This window comes from Neospora caninum, chromosome III, assembly GCF_000208865.1.
Source record: "Neospora caninum Liverpool complete genome, chromosome III".
In the NCBI taxonomy this organism is placed as follows: domain Eukaryota; phylum Apicomplexa; class Conoidasida; order Eucoccidiorida; family Sarcocystidae; genus Neospora; species Neospora caninum.
In genome coordinates, this window is record NC_018388.1 from 726,433 (window position 1) to 752,156 (window position 25,724).

Consider the following 25,724-nt stretch of genomic DNA (forward strand, 5'->3'; position numbering starts at 1 on the left):
GAGGAGAGAGGAAACAAACGAATCTGAGGAGAACGAAGAAGCCGAAAACACCCGAAAAAAACAAATCCACGGCTGTGTGGTTTCCTCGGCGGTGACCTGGAGAAAAAGGGCCCGCCGAGGCTCGCGGCGTGTTCCATGGACCCAGGACGCACCGAGAAGAAAGGAGCGCTTCTAAGAACTCAAGAAGCGATGAAGGCAAACAGGAAAATGGCGCCGAACGGAAAGGCAGAGCAAACGGCGGAACAAGGAAACACGGAAAACGCCGAGCTTCACACAGTTCAGTCGATCTGGGCCACACACTGGCCTTTCCCGGTCCTCCCTCGTGTCCTTGCACACCAGGAAGTACCCGCCGTTTCTGCTGTCCGGCGGTATTTCCTCTTTCCTCCACATTTTGTGAAGCCTCGTTTTCTTTATGGCCGATGAACCAGCCCTGAAAGCCCGCCAAATGCGGAAAGCTTCCGCTGGCGGAGCCCCCCTTCTTTCCTCGTCCAATAATCGGGTCTGTGTCTCGTGATGCAATCCGGACGAGTCGTCTTCGCGCTATCTCGTCGCTCGAAGCGGCGCTCTGCGTAGAAGATTTTTGCTTCTAGAGAAAGACACGCCTTTTTGCGGGGTGTCTTTTTTTCGCGGGAAAATGTTGTCTAGGCGTCGGAGGCAAAGGCAGACGGGCGAGGTTCTCCCCCTCCTTTTTGGACGGCTTCTAGAGGGGTACGGTCTGGTGGCGGAAATCAATCAGGTTCACTCAGGCTAAGCGCTCCGGTCCGTCGCAGCGAAGTTGGATTTGTGAGCGCGCGTATTTACGGTACGTCGAAAGAGAACGGACAGCCTGGGGGCGGCGCGGATTTGATAGAACGCGGATGTAGGAATGCTATCGATTCTCTGTGTAGGGGCTTGTACTGCCCGTGGGACCAAACAGGGAGATGTGACTTACAGGTAAAACACGGTACGGCTGCAAACACGATCCAAAACACCGGACCGGCTACAGCTCCGTTCTTGCCTTCAGCAGTACACACCTGAGACCTGCCGGTGTCGAGATCTGCTAGGTACGTGCGCTTGTTTCAAGTTGGTATTTGTCTGAGTCGGACGGTCCAGTCGCCATAAAGCTTTCACTAGTCGGTGCAGTGTAACGTCTTCCTCTGGAGGTACACGGAAACAGAGGATGGACGGACACGGAAACAAAGGGTAAGCCTTCGTTGCATACCCTAAAAATACCACCATGTAGATGCGACGATACCTAACACACTGTGTCGCAAGATGGCGGTATGCCTGGGAACATGGGCCCCCGTCAATTCGGTGGAATCGTACGAACTGTCTGTACGTATGAGAGAGTGGTCAGGAAGACTTTGGTGGTCCCTTCCTGATGCTAGCCTGAACGGAATATTTAGATCTGTCTAGGAATACTAGCGGTACTGGATTTGATGCTGGCCTATCATACGTCCTGGCACACATTTCAGTCCTGTCATTGCCGGTGCTATCTTGGCCGTCTGTAGTCACCCTCTTGCTTTCGTGAGCCCAGCATCCAACACTATAGACCGGGCAATCGATCAGGTTCTCGGCAGCCGGAAACTATTTAGTTTTGCAACCTTTTTGTTGATGCTAATTTGCATTTGCCTCACACCTGAACGTCTGCTCGTCAGCGCGAATGCGAAGGGAACCTCGTTCGGTCGAGTGCTGCCCCAGCGAACAGTGCTATTCGACACCCTGGCAGACACAAGACCCTGGAAGCCAACACCTCCACAAAAGACTTACGGTTTTGGAATTTCTTCCGAGAGGCACCGTCGTGCTTATCTCAGACAGACACGTATTATCGTTCGCAGTGTTTACCTTCTGTGGTAGCAAGCTGTCAGCCCGTAAGGTCCGGTTAGCCTCGCATCACATGCCTATGATGTCCCAGAGAAAACCGCGTTTTAAGACCTAACACAAGGGTTTGCTGCGTCCTTACTTTGTCTTGACCCGTTTCCCGCGCCGATGCAGCCTGACATACCCATGGATGCTTCGTCATTCGAACGGACACAGCTTTCGGCCTCGGGGGATGCGCCCCACCACAAATCGTCCACTCGAACTCCACCGTACGCGGAGAAAACCCCTGGTCAGCAGTAGCAGAGTAGCGAAAGAGACTGAAACTCAGCGCGAGGCTTTTCCAACCACATCGAGCGTGTTTTCTACGGTGGATTGGAAATTCGCTAGAGTTGACAGGGCCTCCAGCTCACCGATGCTGTTCCTCGCAGTTCCAGTGCGTTCCGAGGGCCAGGTGTAGCCGATACAACAGTTGGAGGGCAACAAAAACATGTAGCGTTCGACTCGTGTGAACAAGAGGTTTTTCCCTTACTTTTCCTACCAACCCTCTCCTCCGCTCCATAAAGCTCAGGCCAGGCGAGGCCGCCCCGAGACTGCCCTCCGTGCCCGTGAGAGGTGAGACACACCGGCGACGCCGCGTACGATCCGTCGTTCTAAACAGTCTCGTGCTTTCCTCTTGGCATTTCGATCATGACTTCTTCCCCCTGAAACACGCGCTTTGCAGTGGCCTTTCCGTTTTGACGAAAAAGTGACGGACAAGTTGAGGGGCTCCGCCCCCCGCGGCTTCCGCTGCTGACCGTCTAACAAGACAAGCTGGTCAGCCTGGGCGCCGGGGACTCCGCCGCGACGCCTGGATATCCCGGCGGTGGATTTTCATCTGTAGCCTTTTCGGTCGACATTGAGACTTGTCTTCTTGCAAAAAAGTGAAAAGCCTCGGCTGGGGAAGGGAACTATAGCGGAATACACATGAGGATGTGCTTTCCCAGGGAGTTGGGCGACCGCCGACTTCACCCAGCTGACCGTGTTCTAGCGTTGTGCCCCGCAGAGTTAAAGAGAACATGGGCCGGGCAGATACAGCGGTGGAGAGAATGACGCATGCTGTTCGCTCCGTTGCACAAGCACTTGGCGCTTCGGCTTTTTGTCTCCTCTCGGCTGCAGGGAGGAAGTATAGACGTTTTCCTGTCAATTTCGTGAGAGTTCTGGTCGCCAATGAAGGTCATTCGCCATGTGGTGACGCTCGTTGTCGCGTGACCGGTTCGGGTCTTCCTGCAGGACGGAGCAAGACATGAAGGGGGAGACCCGGCGGATTCGTTGCCTTTTTCTGTTTATCCTTCGGCTGCCCCGTTGCATATCATGCGACCGCATTTGTGTTGAGGAGTCGCCCTCTACATCTACGTTTGCCTCTGTCTAAATGCTATTACGCAAACAAAACACGCCGCTCCGACGCGCTAGGAAACCCTCAGTGTCGCTCCCAGCTGTGCCGGGCATCTCCTAGCCGTTCCACTTCGTTCTCTGTCCAGTCTCAGAGAACGACAAGACATGCTGATTCTCCAAAGGACTTGGCGAGTTTTCGATTCAGTCTACACTCCTCTTTACCTTTTTTCTCGTCTGAAGCCACTCAAGTCTATTTTCGACCGGGCCGTGTCCGGGAGCGGACAACCCGAATCCGTTTTGCCGGCGCGAACACTGAATTTTCCTTTTGGGAACCACCGCTACCGAGAAAGACAAATCGCTTTTGTGGCCGCCAGGCGCTCGAGAACTTCGCGGTTCGACTTCGTTCTCTTTCTGAAGCTTACTTTGAGGACCGCTTTGCTGCGCGGTGGTCCTGAGGCTCCACGGGGGCGTCGAAGGCGGGCGTGTAGACTTGAGGCAATCCGCACCGTGAGGAATCTTCGACTTTGACTCGGCGAACTGAATTTTTTTTTGACTCAACATGGATCCTGGACGGAGGCTGATGCCAACTCCTCTCGGCGGGATCGCCAGGTCCGCACTCGTTTCCCTTGCAATCGCCTTCCAGTGCCTTCATGGCGATTTCACCCTTGCCGCTGGACCGTCTCCACCACGGGTTCCAGCACGGGGCGCATCGTTGCCCAAAAGTAAGAAGACATCGCACATGGTCAGCTACTCTGGCAATTAGCGTTAAGCGCCCCACTTTGTTTACTCCTGCTTTTCCTTCGGCCACACGGTTCTATTTAGTGACGCAGCCTCTCCCGGAGTCTTTACCGACGCTCGCGTTCGTCTAAAGGCTCTCCTGTGTTGAGCTTTCATCCTGCGATCACGCGCCTGTTTTCCCTGTGCCACGTTATTCCTTCCACGTGGCTTTTTTGTGTGGCGTCTTTGTTCCAGCTGCCTACTCTCTCCTTCTTCATGCTTCCCACCCATTCCCTTCCGCGCAGACGTTGCCTCTCCTTTCTTCGCCTTGTGTTGAGCTTTCATCCTGCGATCACGCGCCTGTTTTCCCTGTGCCACGTTATTCCTTCCACGTGGCTTTTTTGTGCGGCGTCTTTGTTCCAGCTGCCTACTCTCTCCTTCTTCATGCTTCCCACCCATTCCCTTCCGCGCAGACGTTGCCTCTCCTTTCTTCGCCTTACACCCCCTTGCTCTTCCCTCAGTGTGTCTCCTTCGCCTCAGCCAGAGGACGATTCCCGTGCTTGTCTTACTCGTGTCCTTTCCACTGCATCGGTCCACTTCAATGGAGTCCCCTTTTCTCGCCGTGCCTTCACCCTGTCCATTTTCCCCCTGCTCCTTTTCTCACTCTGGGTTGCCGCCCCTCCACCCGTCTCACTCCTCTGTTTCACTCCCGTTTGTGATTTCAACCGTCTGGCCTCAGTCCACTTGGTCGGTTTGCGTCCTCATTCTTATCGCGCATTTCTCGGCCTCTGCTCGGCTCCCGTCTCGCGTTCCAGCTGTTTCAATTGCCGGCCCGCCAAGTGGAAACTAAGAGGTCTCGTGGTCTGGCTGTGTCGTTCCTGCAGCCTACATGGCGGCGCCCCAAGTTCTCCCCTCGGGATTCGAGCTAATCGAGGAAGTCCCGATCCTCGCAAAGAACAAGATCGAGTTCCAGTTCCAGGACGGCCTGTCGCCAGTTCCCGCCGGAACCATACTTTTCGAATGCGACCCTGCAACCCGCGGTGATGCCACTCTCAGAAAGCTGGTGAGCAAGTGGCGACGTGGCATGCGCGCGCAAGACACGACACACTTCACGGGATCGCCACTTCTGTCGGGAAATGACGTCGCCTCGGGTTCGTGTCTGCATAAGAAAAAATTCCTGAAAGGAGGCCGCTGGACATGTGCACTTTTTGAATCGGTTTTTGTGCCGTATTTTTCGGACCCCTGTGCCGCGGGCTTTTGCTCCCGTTCACATAGACCAATCTGAATGCGCAAAGCGGCAGACCTGTACATATGCCTCGTCGTCCTCCGACCTCCTTTCCGTTTTTCCAAGAACGCGTTTCCAGCCTCCCTCGTTCGCTCTCCCGTCCTTCCACGTTTGCTCGTAAACGCCGTTCGGCACTCACGTTGCCCCTCCGAACCTCCACCGTTTTGCTTTGTCCCCCGGTTTCACGCCGTGCCATCTGCCTTCGTGCTCCTTCTCCGTTGTCACCTCGTTGACCGTCTTGTCGGCTTTGTCCTTTCAAGGTCAGATCCTGAGTGTCTCCTTCACACTCACGTTCTGTGCTGCGTGTCGGCGTCTCCTTCGCGTGTGTCACCCGCGGCGCCACGTGCTGGACAGCCTCCAGTCGAAGACCGCTTTCCACCGTCGTTGTTGCCTCCTCTCTCTCCGGATCTCTTGCCAACCATCCCTCTGTTTTCATCTTTCCCACTCTCTCCCCGGTTCTCTTTCCAACAGTCCCTCTGTTTTCATCTTTCCCACTCTCTCCGGTTCTCTTTCCAACAGTCCCTCTGTTTTCATCTTTTCCACTCTCTCTCCGGTTCTCTTTCCAACAGTCCCTCTGTTTTCATCTTTCCCACTCTCTCCCCGCTCTTGCTCCGCATCGATTCAGGTCGCCTACATGCCAACGGACGCGAACACTCCCACCTTCACCCCTGGTGCGTCTGCTGTCGGCTCTGGCGTTTCTCGCCCTGAGCGCGCTCCTTGCGCGCCCTTTCCTTGCTCGCTCCTCGACTTTCGTACTCACATGCCGGAAAGATCAAGACGCGTGCGCAACGTTATTCAGCTCCGTACATGCATGTGCAGGGCAATGTATGAATATATATATATATATATATATACATATTTATATGCATATATATATATATAGATGTATATATATTGATATCGATATGGCTAGTGCGTGCATCTGTGTTGGGGTAGAGGGTACTTCGAACTCAGCTGGGTCCATTTACATCTCCGTCCACCTTTCGGTCGTGCAAACTCCTGTGTGGATATGCCGTCGACAGTAATGGGACGGCGCGCCTTATTGCACACTGGTAGAGACTGGGAAACGTAACTACAGACGCCTGGCGTCTCTTACAAACATCGCTTGAACTGCCCGCCGGGTTCCTTAGCGCAACGTGCCTCCCGTTTACAACTCCCCTTTTCCCTCCCCTGCGGAATGTCTGCTTGGGACAGCGGGTTGACTCAGCGTCTCTCTGTGCCGCGCCACTTCGCGATTCTGCGCGCTCACGTTGGAGTCGCCAGATTTGTTTTAGTGTCTCGGATACCTAAGGAGGACTCCAGGTGGTCTCAGACACCCGGAGCGCGTGTCTTAGGTAAGCGCGTCAGGCTTCATCAGTGTAGCCGGCGAGCCCGCCTTTGATTTCTATAAACTCCGTTCCCGCTCTGGTTTGTGCAGTGTTCGACAAAGACCATAATGCGCCCATCGCCTGCGGTGCGGACATCGCCCGACAGTGCTTCGCCGTCGGAGACAAGGGCGTGTTAAGACCTCTGAAAGATAAAGAATCGGTTGCGGTGGGATCCAGCACCGCTGTCTACGAACTCCTTCCTGGAAACCTCGGACGTTTTGTGTCCACGAGCCTCTCGACACGTAAGAGGGCCGGGGCAGTGGGAGTCTCGCCGCTTCCTCTCCGGTTCTGCCTGCTGGCGCAGACTGCGGGACCGGTGCATGCACAGCCCACCTTTCAGGGAACGGACACCGACAGAAACCTTCACCGGTTCGTTCGCGTGTTCCAGCGGGAGCGAGTGCCGCCTTTTTCCAGCTGTCCGTGAACGCGTGTCCCGGTTCCATTCGAGCTCCCCCCGCCGTTGACTCCCCCTTGGTGTTGCATCTCTCTTCTAGGTTTCCCAGATTTTTTCCGGCGCCTTCAGGTCGGATGGTGCAGCATTTCAGATTTAGCGCGAATTGAGAATGTGCCTTCCTCGTCCAGCTGACCAGTCTGTAGCCTGGCGTGCTTTGACTCCGTCGATTTTGTGCATAACAGACCGTGAGCAACGCCGCATCCGGGTATCTGGCTTCATCGCTCTCTTGAGCGATTCCGCTGCTGAAATGCTCTTGTGCTTGCTTCAGTGGTGGCGCGGCGAACGGGCACGTTCCTTCTTGAGCAGCTCCTCGGGATGTCTGTGGGCATTTGCGAAGCCCCATCCCCGAATGTTCCCGTGGACTTCCCGGCGCTCACAGGCGTGGAACAAGTGGATCCTTTCTCCCACTCGATTTCTCCTGTTTCCTCGCTCCGGCCTGCCGCCCACTTGCCTGCGCCCTTGGTGAAAACCGGCGAGGAAGTCGAGGTCTGCACGGTTGCTCGACAAGACCTCGTCCACGACGGAGATGACAAAGTGTTCTTGTTGCGACCGCGCTCTGAGGCCAGTACAGAGGACGGCGCCGCATTTCCCGTCCTCGGCGGCCCGATCGTCTGCATGAAATCCGAGAAGGGAGAGACCCTCGCTCACCTCGACCAGAACATTCCCGTCGGAGGAGGCGAACTGGCAAGCGCCGCGAATCTGCTCACTCCCGGTGAGAGGTCTCCTGCCAGCGGAATCGGGAACGATAAACGGGGCCGAGATCAGCACGAAACGCGAAGTGGAAAGCCGCGGGCACCATAGGTTCATGCAGGCTGGGGGGGGGGTGGGGGGGCTGGGGGAACAGTGAACGGGGGGAGCCTATGAGAGGAAAGGAAGCGGAGATATCCAAGGAGCAACCCGGCGCTATGGGTGGGTGTCCAGAAGTGGTCAGAGGCCACGCGAATCGGTGAATCCAGGGATTCGCCGTGCTATATGCGCAGAACAAACAAGAGACACTTGTGGGAGTGTAGCGCTGACTCTTCTTCCGAGTTCCGGGATGCTTGCGACAGCCACATCTCTGGGCGGTGCCTGCACGTCATTCGATTTCGCTTCTCTCGCCACCTCCCAGACTTTGTTAAGGACTTTCCCTTCTGTATTCAGACCCTCAGCAGTTCCTTCACACCTAAGTATGCGCAAGACAATCTGGTGCTAGCGGAACGGAACGTGTTTGCCTGATCAAAGGCGCTACAGCTCTTATCCGATCTCTCGTCTCTGCGATTTCTTTGTCGCGTCTTCAGTGGCTGTTGCGGGGAAGAGTCAGCCGCCGACGTGCGATTTGGGGCCCGATTCGCACACCGTCGCGACGCTGCTCCTGTCGGTTTCGACGGACCCGTCGCATCCAGTGGAGCGTGGGGCAGACGGGAATGTCCAGAAAACCGCATTGCACCACTTCACCGCCCCCTACGTCCCGTCTGTCAACTCGTCTGTCATTGTGGAAAGTAGGCAAGAATCCGAGTCCTTCGCGGTGCCTCTGTGGAGCGTCCTGCGTCGAGACGAGGAACAGATTCGAAACCACCGCTGAGGACTTCTGCGGAGGAAAGATGGGAAACTGAAAGTGCGATATTCTGCCCCTGATATATCCGATCTCCACACGCTTCCCGTCTCGAAGGCAGAATCGTGCGGCGGAAAAACAGCGAAAAGGGGGACTGTCTACCATGTAAAAAGGTCCCTGCTTGTCCTGCGTCGTCTGACCCAGTTCCTCCAGGGGCGTTGAATGTTGCCCCAGAAAGCCATTGACGCGCTCGCCATCGCGTTCTCCCGTGTCGGCTTGCGTCGTGTGTGTCGCCTATGTAGAGCGTTGCCCAGCCCGCTCCTTGTTCTCTTCGACCTCTCTTTTGCCGGCGGTCTGTTCTCTCTCTGGAATTCTTCTCGATCCGACTGAATCTGAGATTACGCTGTCCGGCCCATCCGCGAGTCTTGTGTTTTCGTGCGCGCACGAGCATCCACAGAACGCTGCAAGCATCTGCTGGCCTGGGGGGTGAGACGTAGCACCGGTGCCTCGGAAAAAGCGTAGCACCGTTTTTCTGGAGATTTAGGACGCCCGTCTTGGTTTGTCTCCGCACCCCTGTTGCCTCCCTTCAGTTGCGAGTCCAGTGTCGTGGGAGCCTCAGGCGCTGAAAGCCAAGTGTAAAATCGGCGCGTCGCTGGCCGCGCTGCAGCCGCATCTGCTGCTGAAGTCCGAGGTGCCGCACGGTACTCCAGTTGAGTGCGAAGTTGTCCACTTGGCGGCTTTCCACTCGCAAGGGCAATTGCTGATGATCGCGCCAGGGCAAAGGCCGGGCCAGGGCGCACGGCCTCTGCTCTTGCCACCCGGTTCTATTCTGCTGAACCAGGAGGACGGCGTCCCGGAGGGAGTCTTTCAGGTGCTCGTCTACGACCTCTGGGAAGCTGACGGCCTTCGCGCAGTTCTCAAGCAGCTCTGTAAGTCTCAGGGGGGAGACGGAAATTAGGAAAGAGGGAACGGCCGTGAGGCGGGGGGGGGGGGGTATGCAGGCGTCAAGGGGTGGAAACAGTGGAGAAGGAAATAGAAAGGGGACAGAGCGAAGGACCTGACGGAGAGGAGACGCAGCACTGCGGGTCGCCTACCAAAACGACACAGGAGCCAGAGGAGGGAAAGCGGGGGGGTTGTGAGCTTATGGGCCGTGTGCAGAAAGTCAACGTGTTTGTGGGTGGAGAGAGTGTCTGGGAAGGCCGAGAAGGGGAATCCAGGAATTTACGGAGACCCGCGTAGGCTTTGCGCATCCGGGGATCGATAGTCCGGTGCAGAAAGTTCACGCCGCGACAGTTTCGCTTTTTGGCGGCAAATGCAGGACGGTCGGCCTGCAGAGGAATGGAAGGTCGTGGAGCAGCCTCTTGACTTCCCAAGGGGGCTGCCGCAGCGTTTGCTGTGAGGAAACCGGTTTGGACGGGCACGCGGATGTCGCCTGGGGCGAAGAGTTGCAGATCAGTTCGACAGAATAAGCTGATGCCTCTCAAAGGTTCTGAATGTTTGCTCTTGTGCGTTTTAGACTACCGCGGCAAGGACCTGGACGCGTCGATTCCGGTGTATGTCCAGACGGAGGGATCGCGTACGGTCGCCGTCGGCTCCTTCCACAGACGCAAGCGTATCTTCACACCTTTCAACGGGATTGACCCGACAGAGAGAAGCAGAGACATCGAGACAGAGGCCCCGTTTTACTACACTTCCTTCTACGGTCTCCCCGTCGATGTTGGTTTCACCAACCTGAAATCCGGAGTTGGATTCTCCGTCAGTAAGTGCGAGTGACCTTGAATGTCTTGCAATTGCTTTGTTCGTCAGGCGCCGCGAGCCGAAGTGGGCATTTGCATGCGCACTGCTACGGAAATAAAGGTGGAGCTATCCAACTGTATGGATCTCTGCGTAGAAATGGATCTGTGTGTACGACCCGGGAGGGCCTGTGCTGTTAGGAGTGAGCGACACTCCTCTGATTTTTAGAGACTTTCGACCGCCCGATAAGTGGCCTTTTGATAGCGCACAGAAGCCTATACGTTACAAACGTGAGTTATCTTGCGTTCGAACCGAATGGCTGCGATCTTCTGTTCTGTTTAGAGCGCACTCCTGAAGCTCTCCTTTTCCTTGGTAAGATTCCATCGTTGTCCACCTATGTGGCTCACATATCAACATGTTCATATATATGCATGTATATGCATATATGTATATATATATATATATATATATGGCAACACTGTCACGGCGAAAGAGGATCCGTAGGAAGCACTAGAAAAGACGGGGTTTTATTTTCGTGTTCATGCTCCAGCGAAGGCCTACATTATCTCGTTGTTCACGGAATAACGGACACGTGGGGCAACGCCTCAAGCACGTCTGTTCGGTGAAGTCAGCGTCTGGAGAAGAATGCCCTTCAAAGGACACCAACACAAAATGCACCAGTGTGCCTGTCAATCGATGCACGCACCTGCACACATGCAGGCGGGCGACTGTGTATGAGCCATTAAGGGCGTCACACTAACTTGCACACCAGCACATCATGATGAAGACATTATATTTTATTTTATTTTTTGAGCAAGAGGAAACGCCATCGACAAGGGAAATCACGTCCTTGTCGGAGACACACGAATTCTGTTGGCTTTCTCTCGGACGTGTCTATCGTCGGCTTTCTTATGAGGTCTGGATTACTCCTCTGCTTTGCTCTGCCGTCGGCTGTACCTTCGGACGCATGCGTCAGCAATGTTCCGTTGGCTCACGAAGGCGCTGGCGATCTGCACCAGTAGCAAGCTGCAAACGCCTTCTTTGCCATTGAGACGCCTAAGTGGGTTTTTTCTTTTCAGAGGACCTCCTCAAAACTCCACTCGCTCCGGCTAGTCAGGCAGCCCTTGCGGATCTCTCGCCTTTCAGTAAGCCAAAGTTCAGTTGTGTCGTGTAGATACACACGCGTCCGAAAGCCCGCGTGGCCATGCATGCGTATGGGCACGTGATTCGTCCTTGACGAAACACAGGGGTGTGCAGGGATTGACCGGATTATTTATATGCTTTTTCTGGCGATGAGTGCTGAACTGTGGGTTCGTTTCAGTGCCCACGGCAAACGGTTTTCACCTACTTGAGTACCTACTTGACTCATCAGTTCATGTTAAGGAGTCCTTTGTTTACAGCTTAGCCTAGAACAGAACCGATGTGGAATAACCTTAAGGTAGTAGGATATTGAAATCCAACTTTCGAGGAGGTCTTTTCCTAAAGGCTTCTATATACTATCGTGTTTCTCTGGGAGAATGCCTGACCGGCGTTCGTGTATGTGGCTCTTGTGGTTTCCTGTCGGACTTCCTTCAGCTCGAGAAGCAGAGGATGTTCTCTCGCGTCTTCACCGCCTCAAGGGCCACTTTTCCCGACAAAGTAGGATGCTGAGAAACACGCGTTTCAGACACGGTGCATGAATTTCCTCGTATATGTTTTCACTTGGAATGTCAGCATTCCATCGGCCGTCTAACAGCCGTTTCCTGCGGCGGAAACCGAGAGTATGAGGAGCATCTCGAAAGTTCCCTCTCGCACAGAAAGTCCACGCATGTGAAGGAAGCCTTCCGTTGCGCCCTGCAGTGCTGGCCTGCCTGCCCGCAGCTTGCTCCCGGTCCTCACTGTAGGCTTCGAAGTCTCCATGCTCTAGGTTTGGACAATCGAGATTACCCGTTTCTCCCCTAACGCGCGCATCATACCTATCTGCCTTCCTGTGGGTCTTTGCATGCTGTGAAATGCGCATTTTGTGTCGCGATCTAAGGACATCCGCATCTGATTTTCACTCGACGGGGTGACACAACGAGGTTCACACGCGATGTGCAGAAGTCACTAACGGACGAATTTCTCTTTTCCTGGCCCCATTCCGGAGGCTAAGCCGCTTCGGCTCCGTTTTCGGCTGGACATCCACCTGAGACCTCTGCGCCGGGACCTCGGCATTTACACCTTGCTTTCCACTCCCGTCATGTGCCTCCGTTTTGTCGCTCCGATGCCTCCGTTCAGAATACGCTGCACATGCCCCGGTGGTTATCCCAATGCTGAATGGAGGACTGGCGGCCATTGCGAAGCGCCTCCAGGAGGCTGATCGGATGTTTCTTACGGTCTACCCTCGCTCGCGAGGAACCAGGATCTCCGACGTGCAGGTCCGTCTGAACTATTTGGACAACTCGCAAACCGCCATGACTGTCATTCTCCGTCTGCCCATGAGGCTGAACGCATTCCTTTCCGCCACCCACCTCGCCCCACAAGTCCACCGCAATCTGGCTCTCCTGCTCGAAGTCATCGAAGACCCACACACGCCTCTGGAAGCCCTTCTTCTGGGCAACAGCAAATTCGGCGTATATGCGGAGGCGGTCCGCATTGCCGTCAAGCTCCTCAGGGCTGGCCACTGCAGAGCTTGTGCCGACGATGAAATCGAGCGGACGACGCCGTCGGCGGACGTTGCTGAAGGCCGGTGCGGCCGCTGTTCTGCCCGGCGCATGAACGACATTGTTATACTCGACCTCCACGGTAGGACAGTTGCGGGGGAAGGCACGTTCGAGTCCGAGAGGGAAGGACTCGTCTGGGGACCGCTCTTGATGTAGACAACACCCTGGAAGCCGAGCAGGTCGTCATCTGCGTGAGTTCGTCGTCGATCTCCAGGACAACCCAAGCGTTTCTAGGAATCCGGGGGGAGTATAGTCTGGTTTCTCGTAGACACACGTGTAGGCCGTTACACGTCTGTACAAGAACATATATGTACAGATATATTTAACTCTAGCCCTTTCAGATTAGCTTTATGGTTCAGTGCATTACGTCAGTGGCACGGCACGTGCACAGTTGAATTTGTTACCCAGCATTTCCCTCGAAATGTCGATTTACCGGAGTAAACGGTGCGATGAATATGCGGGCCTTACTTGCCCATCCAACGACATCGCACATTTCTGCACCTGTACCTCCACACGCCGGTGGCTAGCTGGCAGCTTCTCCGCCCCAGTCGCTGCACATGCCTGGAAACGAATTCCCAAACGCGAGATACCTGACTGCAGAACTCTCCAGGCTTCGACTCCGCTGCGCGGGTTTTCCCCCAGATCCATGGACTTGAATACCCAACTATGCAGCAAACCTCCCCGAATTTTTCGCCGCTCGTTTGCACTTGCATCGATCGATTGGTGCCGCACTACATAGTTCCTTTTCCGCCCTCGGATTCCCCTGTGTCTTCAGTGTATCTTTTTGAGTGGCATAGTTCAAATTTTGCTCCCCAGGATCTGCGCCGCACTGTGACCTGCAGATATTCAGCCCTCTGCGGCGACAATGCCGACCACTGGAACGTGGATGAAGTGGAACGACGAGACTTTCCTCATTAGCTGTAGGCGACTCCAGGGTTCCTGAACACGAAAGATTCCTCCTGCGCCACTTGATGCTCATGCGTGCCTCGGATCCTCTTCAATTCAGCAGTTTTTTAATTTGCCTGTTGTCTCGAGATATCTGGTCCCTTACCTCTTTCACGTGGGCGTACTTGTGAAGGCGACAGCCGTTGATTTCCACTGGATGTGCTCCAGCGAAGTAATCCGTTGATCACTTCGAGCAATGGGTACACCTCTAGAGCGCTGAACCAGAAACGTATGCTGGCCGCTTCTCGGCAACAAGAGGTAGCTTGAGAAGTCATGTTCCTGTATTGTGCGCATGCGCCTCCGGAGCTTGTGGATCCTTTTGTGTCCTGTGGTGGCTAAGAGGCGGCACTCCAAGAAGTCGATGGCCTGGGTGTGAATCAGCTCTGAGATTCGAACTGCCTCGTCGTTGCGTTGATTCATACTGGAGAATGACGTGCGGCAGCGAGACGACAGCAAACGGACGGCTCTCCCTGTACTCAGTTATGATGCTTGGCACCCAAATATAGATCGTCTCTGTCGAGTCCACATCGCACGCACATCATCGGTTGCCTCCATTTGCGGGCTTGCTCATGTCAGTGCCTCCGGATTCAAGCGCCCCTATCTATCGGCGGTACGGAATCGAATTCGACTTGCACACCACCCTCGGTAAGCCCGAACCGCTTCGCTCTCGTCTCTGTCAGGCAAATTTCTGACCTGCTTCCGTGTTGTGCGGGCAGCCGTTTGTGTGACTCGGTAAATGAACTCCCGTAGCTTAACTCGCTCACGCCTCGACGTTGCCGTCCAACCTATCAGTCAGCCCTTGTGGGACGTGCATAGCGATCTCTCGTAAATCTCAGAAATCATGCGGAGGCATCCGTTCCTAAACCAGAGCAAGCAGCAGTGGGCAAGCTCCCAGGTGGGGAAAGACCTTTCCCTGGCTCTCCAACCGAGTTTGACTCGTGACTGAGAGTCTTCCGGCACGGGGGAATGAAGCAAGCTGTTTCCCCGGCCAGGTTACAGATCGCCCGCACAATGTGTTTTGGTGGCACGCACGTGAGAATCTCTGTGCGCTCTGTTTCCGGTATGGAATGGTGCTGGCGTCGTTTGTTCCAAACCGTTGTCTCCAATTGACTTCGTCTCCTTTTCAGATCTTCCCAGTCGTCTGGCCACGCGCTTCAAGCAATATGCGGGGGCGTGCATGCGCTCGCATCTTCTCCGGATGCTTGAGCCGCTGTTTGAGAATCCAGGCCTCAACAAGAACTGCCCCGCCTTGTCGAAATTCGCGGCCGCGCTTCTACGCGGCTTGCCATTCTCGGAAGCAGCTCCTTTACTCGAATCGTCGAAACTTCTGCTTCAACACGTCGTCGGCGCATGCAACAGTAAGGAATCTGATTCAAAATATGATTTTTGACATCCCTTTCGGTATGGCCTCTCTGCGCCTCTGACGAGTTTTGTGCTTTGCGCGAGACGCGCTGGGCCGTGTCTGCAGCACGTGCATCCTTCTTGTTCTTCTCCACTGTGCCTCGAACTGGCGTGCGCGCTTCTATCGTCGTTTTCCCCGCAGTTCCTGAAGCCTCCTGGGCCATTGACAAGTGCCTCGACGACGACGGAGACTTGCTCGGTTACCGCCGCATGCCGGCTATGCGGCCGCTCGGACGCACACGACTTGCCAACATCATGCGTGGGATGATGTCGCCAGGTGAGGAGACAGCGGAGACGGAAAGCACGCCAAGCGCGGCAAGTCTTTCAACCCGAGAGAACGCGGCCAGTATCAGAGGTGGAGAATCTATTGTAATTCAGTGTTCCGCTTTAGGGCCACGGAGCGAGGGAGAAACGACAGGAATCCAACGAAACGACAGAAAGCGAGAAACAGCAGCACCAAAGCGTTCGACCTGAACCCTCGTTTCTGTAATTCTATTTGTGCATATGTGTACATGTATATATATATATATATATATATATGTATATGTATATATATGTATATACATGTATATGTATATATGTGTATATATGTATATGTATGTATAAAAATGCCCGGCTGCTTGAGTCCCACGGACGTCCCTTCCTTCTGAATCGACAGCTTCCACACGTGGGAGACCGGGGTATGGCGTGCCGGAGTCGCTGCAGAAAAGAAGGGATGCCGCACCCTCCGAGATCCTTCAAGATATCGCAAGTGTGTCTCGCTTGTCTCTCAGTCTCTTCTTTGCACTTCTTGACTGCGATGGCAACGGGAGAAGAACGCATCCGGACTTTCCCGTCAGGTCGCCTCTCCACCACGGCTCTTGAGCTTTCCCACGACGGTACGTGACTCGCGCTCGATGTGCCAGCACGTCGCAGGTCAATCAGGACGCCTGCCAGGGACCGCCCCGCCACTGAGGCCGCCCGAGTGTCTCGTTGCATGCGTTTTCACTCTTCACTCCGCTTTTCCCGTCGCAATCCTCGCTGCGGTGCGTCGTGGATTTTGTCGACTCTCCAGCTCAAGCCGTGCTCCGCGGAACTGGAGACAACCCACCGCCGCTCCCTTCCTACGTGTTCGGTCCCCGAAGCCCGCTTGGCGCGGTTGCCGCTGCTGCCGACGAGCTGACTGGTCGACGAGCCATTCTGCTCATCTCGTCCTTCAGCGAGAAGCCGATCAAGGTGCTCGAGGAATTGCTTGGTCTGAACCCACGCTCCTCGACTGCGGTCCCTCCTCCGGACTCCCTACTGACAAAATACCAGGCGCCCGTGCTTTCTTCCGTCGATCGCACAAGTGAGATAGAGACACCAAACGCAGGCGTCCTTTTCAGAGACCACCTTCCTCGTGGGGCGGAGAAGGCAGGGACAGCGTGGCCAATGTGATAGGGGTGGTGTTCTGTTTTTGTTCTACTGGGTGGATAGAGTCTTCACGCGGCGCCGTCCATGAGACTGCAGCGCCGATCCTCTCCTCCGTCAAACGCACAAGTGAGAGAAAGAGACCACAGACAGGCTCCCTTGAGAGACCAGCGTCTGTCTACACGCCAATCACGGCAGCGCGTCCCCTGCGAGCGTGGCCGCGTTTTTTCTGTTTCCTCGGTGGATAGAGCTTTCCCGCGGCGCAAAGCCGAACTGAGAAGGCAATGTGAAACACGCAGCATTGCGCCAGCGACACGGAACAGAGCAGGAAGAGCGCTCTTGACTTCGCTCGGCTCAGTCGAACCTCGACGTGTGAAATCGCCTGAGATATCCCCACGCAAAGACGGGGTGTATGCGAGACGTGTCTGTCCTCGTAGGGCTGTGCTTCTGTTCATTTTTCTCGTGTTTTTTCTGCTGCGGCCCGTTGCACCGCCGCTCTCTCCAGCCGCGCGGCCGCCCAATCTTTCTCTGCCTCTTCTCCCTCGAGCTGCGTTATTGCCCTTGCCGTCTTCGCGTCCATCTCGGCTTGGCCGCCAGCTTTGGTACTCCATGCGCACCTGCTGGGGGGCCGTCTCGGGTTTCTCCACGGTGTCAGCTCTTTCGCTTAGGACTCCCCTTTTGACTCATTTCTGCACGTGACCGCCTCTCTCTCTCGCTCCCTCCGGCTCATTTCTCTCAGTTTTTGATCGCCAGCCCCGGCAGTCGGTGCAGGACTTTATTTCTTCCTGCTTCACGGACCTTCCCGAGATCTGCGCGGGGGCGTACAACGCCCTAGGCTGGCCCCTCTGGAAAGTGCCAAGCGACGACAAGGAGTTGCACGCGTTCGACAAAGCCGTCAACGGTGAGTCGCCGCAGGGACTTGAATTCAGCGCAAAAGGCGACAAAAACAGAGACACGTGCCTCACACAGCCAGGAGCAAGGGGACTACGGAAAACAAGGGCGGGAAACGCGAACTCTTCCCCAGCACCTGGTGACTGAGACGACACATGGTGGGATTCGCGCGGCCGCCTCCTTGGCGCTTGTCTCTCTGTTCTTTTCCTTTGCTCCATGCCTTGCTCCGCGGTCTCTCTCCTTCCTCTCGCTCCACCCCAGAGATGCGCGTTCGCCTCAATCGGGAACATATGCCAGAGCGTCTCCGCAGCGACATCCAGCAAGCCCTGTCGGACTTTGACGCGCTTCCCGCCGAGCCCGAGCCGCCCGCACCGACACCCGAGCCGCCCGCACCGACGCCCGATGCGATGGCACGCGAGGCGCATGGGCAAGAGACCCTCGAGGACAGGAAGAAGGAGACAGACGAGCACCAGGGGCAGCCGGACGCAAAAGGAGACGACCTCCAGGCGGAACAGGACGCAAAGGCAGACGATGAAGAGCCAGCTGCGGCGTCGACGTCAACCCCTCAGGAGCCGTCGAAACAAGGCTTCACCGTTTTTGAGCTGCCGCCCGCCGACAGTCTGACCGCTGCCGGCTCCAGGCACGGCTCTCTCTGGGGCCAAGGCCAGATGCCTAACGCGTTCCTCGGCTCCTCCCAAGCTCCCACGACCACGTCTCGACGCCTGGCCTGGCCCTACATTAACAAGATGCTCACCGCCAAAAATGGTAAAACACTAAGAACTAGAAGAGCCATGAATGCCATGCGGGCACATGGAACGTCACCGCCGGATACATATATATATATATATATATATGGGTGTATATATATATATATATATACGGGCGCACATACATGTCGATGTATCTGGAGCGAACGGATTGGGGATACTCATGATAGATGACACCAAAACACGGGTGACGTGGGGGACAGGCTGAGACGCCCTTCAGCAGGCAGGCGATGATCGCGTGCCCGTTCATTCATATTTTGAGACGCCGTTTCCTGCTGTGGGGTGAGACACCGGCACTGAGTGGAGCGGGGGTGCACGCCAGGGATCCAGTGCATTGGTACAGCTGGACGTCTAGGATGGAGGGTGCCCCCATCTTGCAAACGAATGAAATACGAGGACGTCAGAAGGAACTCAGTCATTTGGGGCAGACACGAATTCGGTGAAAACCGGGTTTGACTCCCGTGTGGCTACTCCACTGCTTTCTCTCGGCTTCCCTTCCCTTCAGGTCCGATGACTCGAATGCCCTCCTGGGTGCGGACCTCAGGTACGCCGGATCTTCCCTTGGTCCTTTTCGACTTCTTTCTCTCTTTAGCATTCTTTCGGACTGCGCTCGACCCATTTGTCAAGTCTGCCGTTCTGACATTCTCACCAGGCGCCAAAAGACCCCATGCGTGGCTTTCCTTCCTTCTATCCGTGTTTGTCTCCCGGTACTTTCTCGGTCATTCTCTGCGTGATCTCTCTGTTTCCTTCTGGTGGCTCGCTCCACCAGAATTCCCCTCCTCGCTTTCGTCAGCCAATTGTCCCATTCCTTTGGGGGTTCATTTCAGTGCTCTCTAGACAATCCATTCTTGGAGCGCCGCCTGCTCTGTCGCGTTGTCTGAAGCCTTGTCGGCAGCCTTCCTGCGATTGCGCACTTTTTTGTCTCTGTGTCACCATGACGGCCGTTTGCTCTCCTTGTCTTTGCAGATACCTGCTCTTGTCTGGATCCCGAACTCTCCAATGGATGTCGCATGGACTCTGTCAAGTCGACGACGGACGTGGTCTTCCGTCTGTCGCTCCTGGTTCCCCCTGCGGTCGAGAGATACATTTCGTCGCAGGCCTCCAGCAGACAGCTCGAGCCGCCTTTCGCTGCCTTCTGCGCCTCAGTCGGCATCTTCGTCTCTTCTTGGCAGCAACATCTCGTTGCGGGAGGCCACGAGGAAAAGGGAGGCAACATGGTAAGCGGGGAAAGCCTTGTCGACTCGCGGCGTGGGCGCCAGTCGACGAATGCCTGTCTCCCTCAGGGGCAATGTAGGAAGGTATCCGATGCTCTGCAGTTGGATCCGATTCACGTCAGTGGCGGGAGAGGCAAGCGCAGATTTCTCTGCTCTGTTCCGAGGCAGTCGACAAGCCCCTGTCCCTCGATCCTTCCACGGCGAACGATCCCGCGCTTTCGACTTTGAGAGTCCTTCATGACACCCCAACAGAGTTACCCCAGAGACGCGCAAACGTCTCTTTCACCCCGTATTTTGCAGTTGCTGTGTCGCCGCTTTTCTGATGCCAGTCCTCAAGCGTGTGCATCCCAGAGAAGCCCTCCAGCGGGAGCTGTGGGTCCAAATCCTCAAAGGCGTTTCCCCTTCCCAGGGAGACTGATTAGACTGATTACTGTTGCTGCCCCACAGTAAAAATCGGACTCTGGACTCCTCAAACTTCTCTGCCCGACGTCGGGCTCTTCCCTCTTTCAGGCGCACTCGACCTTGGCGGCCCGCTTGGCTCAAGGCCACAAGTACCTCTTGAAGAACTACTCGGACGACGGCTCCTCCGACCACAAGCACTGGCGCGAAAGGCGACGCAGATTCATTGCTTTTCAGAAACGTAAGTGGGGCTAAGGAAACCGGAGGGCGCGGGGCAAGCACGCTCATCTGTCGCTTTGGGCCGCAATCGCGTGTGGACAACCCTCCGTCGTGTAGGGCTACAGACACAAGAACACGACCTTCCCATGCGCCACTGTGCTTGCGAGCTCGGGACACGCTGCTTGGAAAACCAGAGCTTCGTCCGGAAGTCCAGCGCCAAAGACCTCCGGCGCAGCGGTGCGCCGACGGCTCGGGCGTGGGAGTCGTGCGGTCCCTTCATCGACGCCTGGATTTTCCGGGGCATACCTTACATGTGCGGCAGCGGACCCGGGGAAGGGAGCGCGAATCTGCATTGTATCTGTCTCGCTGTGGCATCCACAGAGGGTCAGGCGTCACTTCCCTCGGGCCTTGCCTCGTCCAGGCAGCCAACTGTCTAGCACGTTGCCGTCTGCCTCGAACAACCGCCCGCTGTGTCCAAGCGAGGCGTAGTTCAAGTTGACGGCCTGCTTTTCGCATGTGTGCCGGTCAGCTCCCTTACCCTTTGTCTGTGATCCGATCTTGTTTCTCTGCAGATTACCTTTATCGCCAGTGCCGGGCCCTGAGTAAGTCTGAGCGTTGTGTCGACTGCCATCGAACTGTCATGCTGGCGAAACACCACGCTCGCATCGATTCTCCGCGATTGCCGGCCTTGAAGCTCTTGACCGACAGGGCCATGGGAAAAAACTCAAACCGCAAGGGGCAGATGGGGGGAAAATACCCGAAACTAAAGACAATTCCCAGTCGAGGCGCGTTCCAGGGGAGAAAGCGGATTCACCGCGTCTTCGTTTTACCTTACGCAGTGACAGCCCTGCGGATCTTCACGTCTCTCCTGCTTGGCGCCTGGGGGAGTGCCTCGTGCGGCGTCTGTCGGGCTCCGCTCCTCTTTACTGGATTCCTGCTGAGGCGGTCGTGTGCGTTTTTTGTTTGACTGTCTCTGTCTCTCGCTCTCCAGTGGTCGCCGCCGGCAATGTCGCGTACGCGCCTTATAAATCCAAGTCCTTCCCCGCTGCCTCCCTCTACGGCGGGATCGCAAACACGTTGGACACGCCCTTTACGGACAAGGAGCGAGCTCTCCACGGCCTGACCGTTTGGAGCGAAAGGATTCTGCGCCGCCACCGCAACATCCTGCGGCGGGTCGGACGGGCAATGCTGCGTCGTCCGCCTCAGGCTCCGAAAATCGGTGCTCTGTTTGCCGCCATGCACATGTCCCACCTGTTCAAGGACTGCTTCAACATGGCCGGCGGCATTCTTCTCAGGACGTGGTACTACATGCATGTCGAAGGCTCCAAGCTTCTAGCCGAGGCAGGCCGCCTTCCGGGCGTCGGATCCATGCTCAGCGCAGTCAGCTTCGGCTTCGCAGGAGGCGTCGACGTGCGTGACAGTCTCTTTGGTACGTCAGAGGGAAAGTGCAACAAACCCCGAGTGAGTAGAGATTCACGGAGCGCTGTTCAGAGACGAGACCTCGGCGCTGCACCTACTGAGGGTATGCCGCCACGCGGGTGGAGCGGTGTGGTGGGAAAGATGCAGTGCGAAACACGAGACACGTGCCCCAAATGCGGAGTAGCTAACGAGCTGTAGAAGGCCGGACTGGCAAACACTGTGGGAAGCGGGAAAGGAGCAGCGGGGTGTCCTGCTGACTGGACAGTGGAGCCGTAAATCAACTTAGAGGTGAGCGAAGCGCCCGACAGCGTCGACGTTCAGAGACGAACGCCTCAGCGCTAGGACGCACACGGCGAAAGCACCCTGCGTCCCTGAGAATTCCTACCGGCTCCGGCCTGAGACATGCAGTTTAGTCTTTCCCGCTGTCGGGATATCGCATCGACAGTCGTCAGTCCCCAAAAAAGGACCGTGACGGACTGAACAGCAGTTCAATCCCTCGTCGATTATTTCCTTGCTCTTGCCTCCGCTACAGCCCCAGCGTTCCGCGAGATCTCCAAAGTGGTAACGCCCGTGTGGGAATCCGACAGTCTCTTTACATCGCTAGCTGCCTATACCCCTGGAGGCGCCGTACGCGCTTCTCAAAGGCGGTCGATCAAATCCACGAGCTCTGGAGGAGCCGAGGGAGAGAATGGGAAAGGGCAAGCGTCGCGCAGCGAGAGCGGTTCAGCAGAGAATCTCCTAGACCCTGAAAAAGTCATTGGCGAAGGCGGGTCTATGCCTGTCCCAGCGTCGCTCCGCAAAAGTTCATCTGACGACTCATCCAGCTTTCTCTCGTTCGGCGAGGCCGTTCACGATGAAGAGGAAGGTGCGTAAACGACTCCCATCAAAGACGAGAAAACGCGGCAGCGGCGAACGGTTGGAGGACTAGGAAGCAGCAAAGAGAAACGCGGGGCTGGCCAGCACAAGAAGAGGGAGAGAGGCAGAGTCTGTGGCAGAAGAGAAAAAAGGAATTGTCAGAATAGGCGAATACGTGCCTGTTTCGAAACGGCCATAATTCACAGGAGATGTGTTCTCTGTTTCGCGGATAAGGGTTACAAAGTGGAATAGATCTCCAGGAAGAGATGGAACTCCACCTTCTGTGAGTGCCTTATCTCCCGCCGGCCACGCATTGCCCTGCGTCGTATCCTTTTATCTTTCTCCACAGCCCTGAGAGAGTCTGAGTGGAGTCTCCTGTCAAGCGCTAGGAATGCTCGGTAGGCAAGAATCGGCTGGGGAGCTCATCGGCTCGACATTTCTGGTTTTTTCGGCCTTTGTGCTTGCCGTTCTGTCTTCGTTCTCAGGCGCTTCAGGGCCAGCCAAGGGCAGTCGGATCATTGCCAGTTTCCGTTATAATCCTAAAACGTTCTCAGATCCGAATAGAGAGCTTATGGTTGTAGACGTCCCTGTGCCGATCTCTGCCGTGGAGCGGCGCAGCCTCACGTCCTTCACTTCCGACGGCGTTCTGCGCTTCATCCAGCAGAAGCTCGCCTCGCTCCACTCGCAACTGAAGGTCCGGGGCGGGAAATCGGAGAACGGCCCTCTTTCCCTTGTTCAGTTCCAGAAACAAGCAGGACGAATCGCTGGAGAAGAAAAAGCAGTCGAGGCGGCAGGCAGCCGGAAGGCAGCAGCGACTGAGAGCAATTCCAACAAGCAGGTAACCGAAGCCACCCAGGGGATGGACTAAGCCCGACGCACACCGCTCGAGTTTCTAGACAAAGTGCGCCGCGTCAGAACACGAGGAGGGTTCCTCGAGACAAATGCACACAGCCTCAGTGGAGGCACAGGGGCTTTTCCTTGCTGCCAGTAGAGGTTTTCCGTTTCCACCGTGCGCGCTCTTCGTGTTTGGTTCCCTCTTGTCTGTCTACAGTGCCACGAACAGACGTGGGAGAGCAGCCTTGTTGGATTTCTGGCCGACCAACTAGACAAGGATCTGAAGCGCAATAAGGGCACTTCAACAAGCTATCTGGAACTTGGGCACCTGTCCTTGCCAACATTTTCCGCCGGAGCTTTCATTTCCCGTGCGATGAGAGACGGCTCCGCCGACACCGTCGTCGCTGTGCAAATGCCCGGTGAGGACAGAGAGGCAAAGCAACATATGCAAACCGCAGCTCGATAGGAAAGGGGTCAAGCGAATCATGAGGAGGGTTTTTCCTACGCAGGGAGCTGTGTTCGTGTGCGATTTGTGTGAAGACAGGGAAATGCAATGCAGCGGTATGCTGTGCATTGAGGGTTCCGAATCAGTAGGACACCCCGATGATCTGTTTGAGCTAGGGGCAGGGCTGCCTTCCAGTGCTGGGAAGAGACAGCCGAACGGGAGGCTTCTGCTCAATACGTGTTTTCATCAGACTGGGGAAGGAAATGGGGATGTCTACGGCGCCAGTATCGACGGCTGCCCCGATCGATTTGCCTGTTCGTGGCATGAGATTTGCACGTCTCTTCAACACCTACTGATTAACGTGGATGTGCTATGTTCGTGCGCCTGTGTACAGAAGCTGGCGACGATTCACACCTCAACCTGGAAGGCAGTAAGTGCACGGATGTGCCCGAGAACTGCATATCGCTTTCCCAGTGTTTCGTGTGACGGGGGGGGGACCTTCCCAGACATGACGAACGTTCCCGCTTCTACAAACCTTTGTGGTCGAGGACATCCTAGAAGCCTAACCCCTGAGGCGTGTGCGGTTCTATTTCCTGTTCAGGCACCCTGGACTTCAGCCGTCCAATCTCTATTGGGCACATGTGATGAGTGGTACTCAGGAACAACCAGAAACGCCCGTCGTGGTACCACACTTCGAGTCGGCTGGCGGCAACAGCGAATGCAGGTGTACTCGTGGGAAGCGCGTCGGTCTTGTCTTCCGAGCTTCCGGCATCCTGTTCAAAGCCTACACACTCTCTGTTAATGTGTGCCGTTCATGAACGGCCACGTGGAATCAATGTAATTTTATTTCAATAGTCTTGTCCTCTATAGGCAGTTTGTGGAGAGACGTCCGTTACTTGGCTGCTGGGCAGCGGGATATTTTCTCGTTTTTTCGCCCTGTGTGAGCTCCGAGGGATTGGCGTTCTCGCAGCGTGCTGCGAACAACTTCCGTCGTTTTATACGAGGTGCTCCCTGCAGTTGGTTGCTCCATGTATGTAAATTGTTTTTGCAACGGCCACTGTGTCGTATGAATATATATAGGTCATCGGATTCCGTCTGGGCGTTTCCCCATGATTTGTTTCAGATGATTATGTTTGTCTGCCCGTCGAATGCTCGATGACAAATGAAAACCTCAAAACTGCACGCCCTTCGGCTTTTTCTTTCCGATCAAAACAATCGATGGTCTCTCGTTGATCAAGAGAGCTTCTGCGGTGGACTGTGAGCGGAGTTAGTGCCTAGACTACGAAGCAGAAATTCCGTAATATTATGGGTCAGCTTCGGACGAAATCAACTATCCGCCGTGAGGGAATTTGCCGAAGTCCTGGTGCCAGACTGAGATGGGGCTAACTCTGACCTCTTTAGGAATTTGACAGGACAAAATCAGCGTCCACGTGAGGCAGCCCCACCCGTCCGGACAAATGACGCCGCACTCCAGTTCCCGTCCATGGACTTATAACAGCCTTGTTTTCATGTCCACATGCGCAGACTCTGGTAAAGTGTGTCAACAGTGCTGGTGCTTGGCCCCTTTCGCCGTGTTGTATTTCTCAGTTGACAAAACACATTCGGTTGCGCTACCGTCAAGCGACTCCACGTATCGGACAGGCAATTAGCCTCTTCTCTTTGATAGTGTAGAGCAGATTAAGTCGGCGGGCGTCAGAATACCCACGGAGTGTAGCTTGCTACTCTCGATTCAGCAGTTGACCCATACTAGAAAATGCGGAAATTCCGGCACATGCATGTATATATATATATATATATATATATATATGCAGCGGAGAAACGTGGTTTACAGAGGATACGACACCCGTGTTGCAGGCTATTCAACAGCATGATGAGCAGGCAGCCTTTTTCATAACAATCTGACTACTGTCTCGCTGAAGCAACTCCCAAGTATCGCTACACGATATGAAAACACTTATCTGAACACCACCATGCATTCATGCCGTGAAATGTGGTGAAACGAATGA

General features: G+C 55.4%; 1 protein-coding gene across 1 annotated transcript; it reads left to right on the forward strand.

Moving 5' to 3' along the window:
• Nucleotides 1-3,730: 3,730 nt before the first annotated feature.
• On the forward strand, nucleotides 3,731-24,363 carry NCLIV_007800 (uncharacterized protein; the record flags this gene model as incomplete). Its single annotated transcript, XM_003880291.1, has 30 exons — nucleotides 3,731-3,893; nucleotides 4,773-4,951; nucleotides 5,799-5,844; nucleotides 6,591-6,782; nucleotides 7,263-7,706; nucleotides 8,272-8,472; nucleotides 9,116-9,454; nucleotides 10,042-10,284; nucleotides 10,602-10,631; nucleotides 11,339-11,404; nucleotides 11,835-11,897; nucleotides 12,516-13,022; nucleotides 13,783-13,860; nucleotides 14,462-14,530; nucleotides 15,013-15,243; nucleotides 15,429-15,563; nucleotides 16,060-16,164; nucleotides 16,341-16,613; nucleotides 17,415-17,576; nucleotides 17,828-18,331; nucleotides 18,839-18,877; nucleotides 19,300-19,550; nucleotides 20,058-20,187; nucleotides 20,738-20,767; nucleotides 21,157-21,594; nucleotides 22,117-22,449; nucleotides 22,925-23,277; nucleotides 23,491-23,692; nucleotides 24,113-24,148; nucleotides 24,320-24,363. The coding sequence occupies 30 exons, from the start codon at nucleotides 3,731-3,733 to the stop codon at nucleotides 24,361-24,363; spliced, it is 5,886 nt and encodes a 1,961-aa protein (XP_003880340.1).
• Between the last annotated feature and the right edge of the window lie 1,361 nt (nucleotides 24,364-25,724).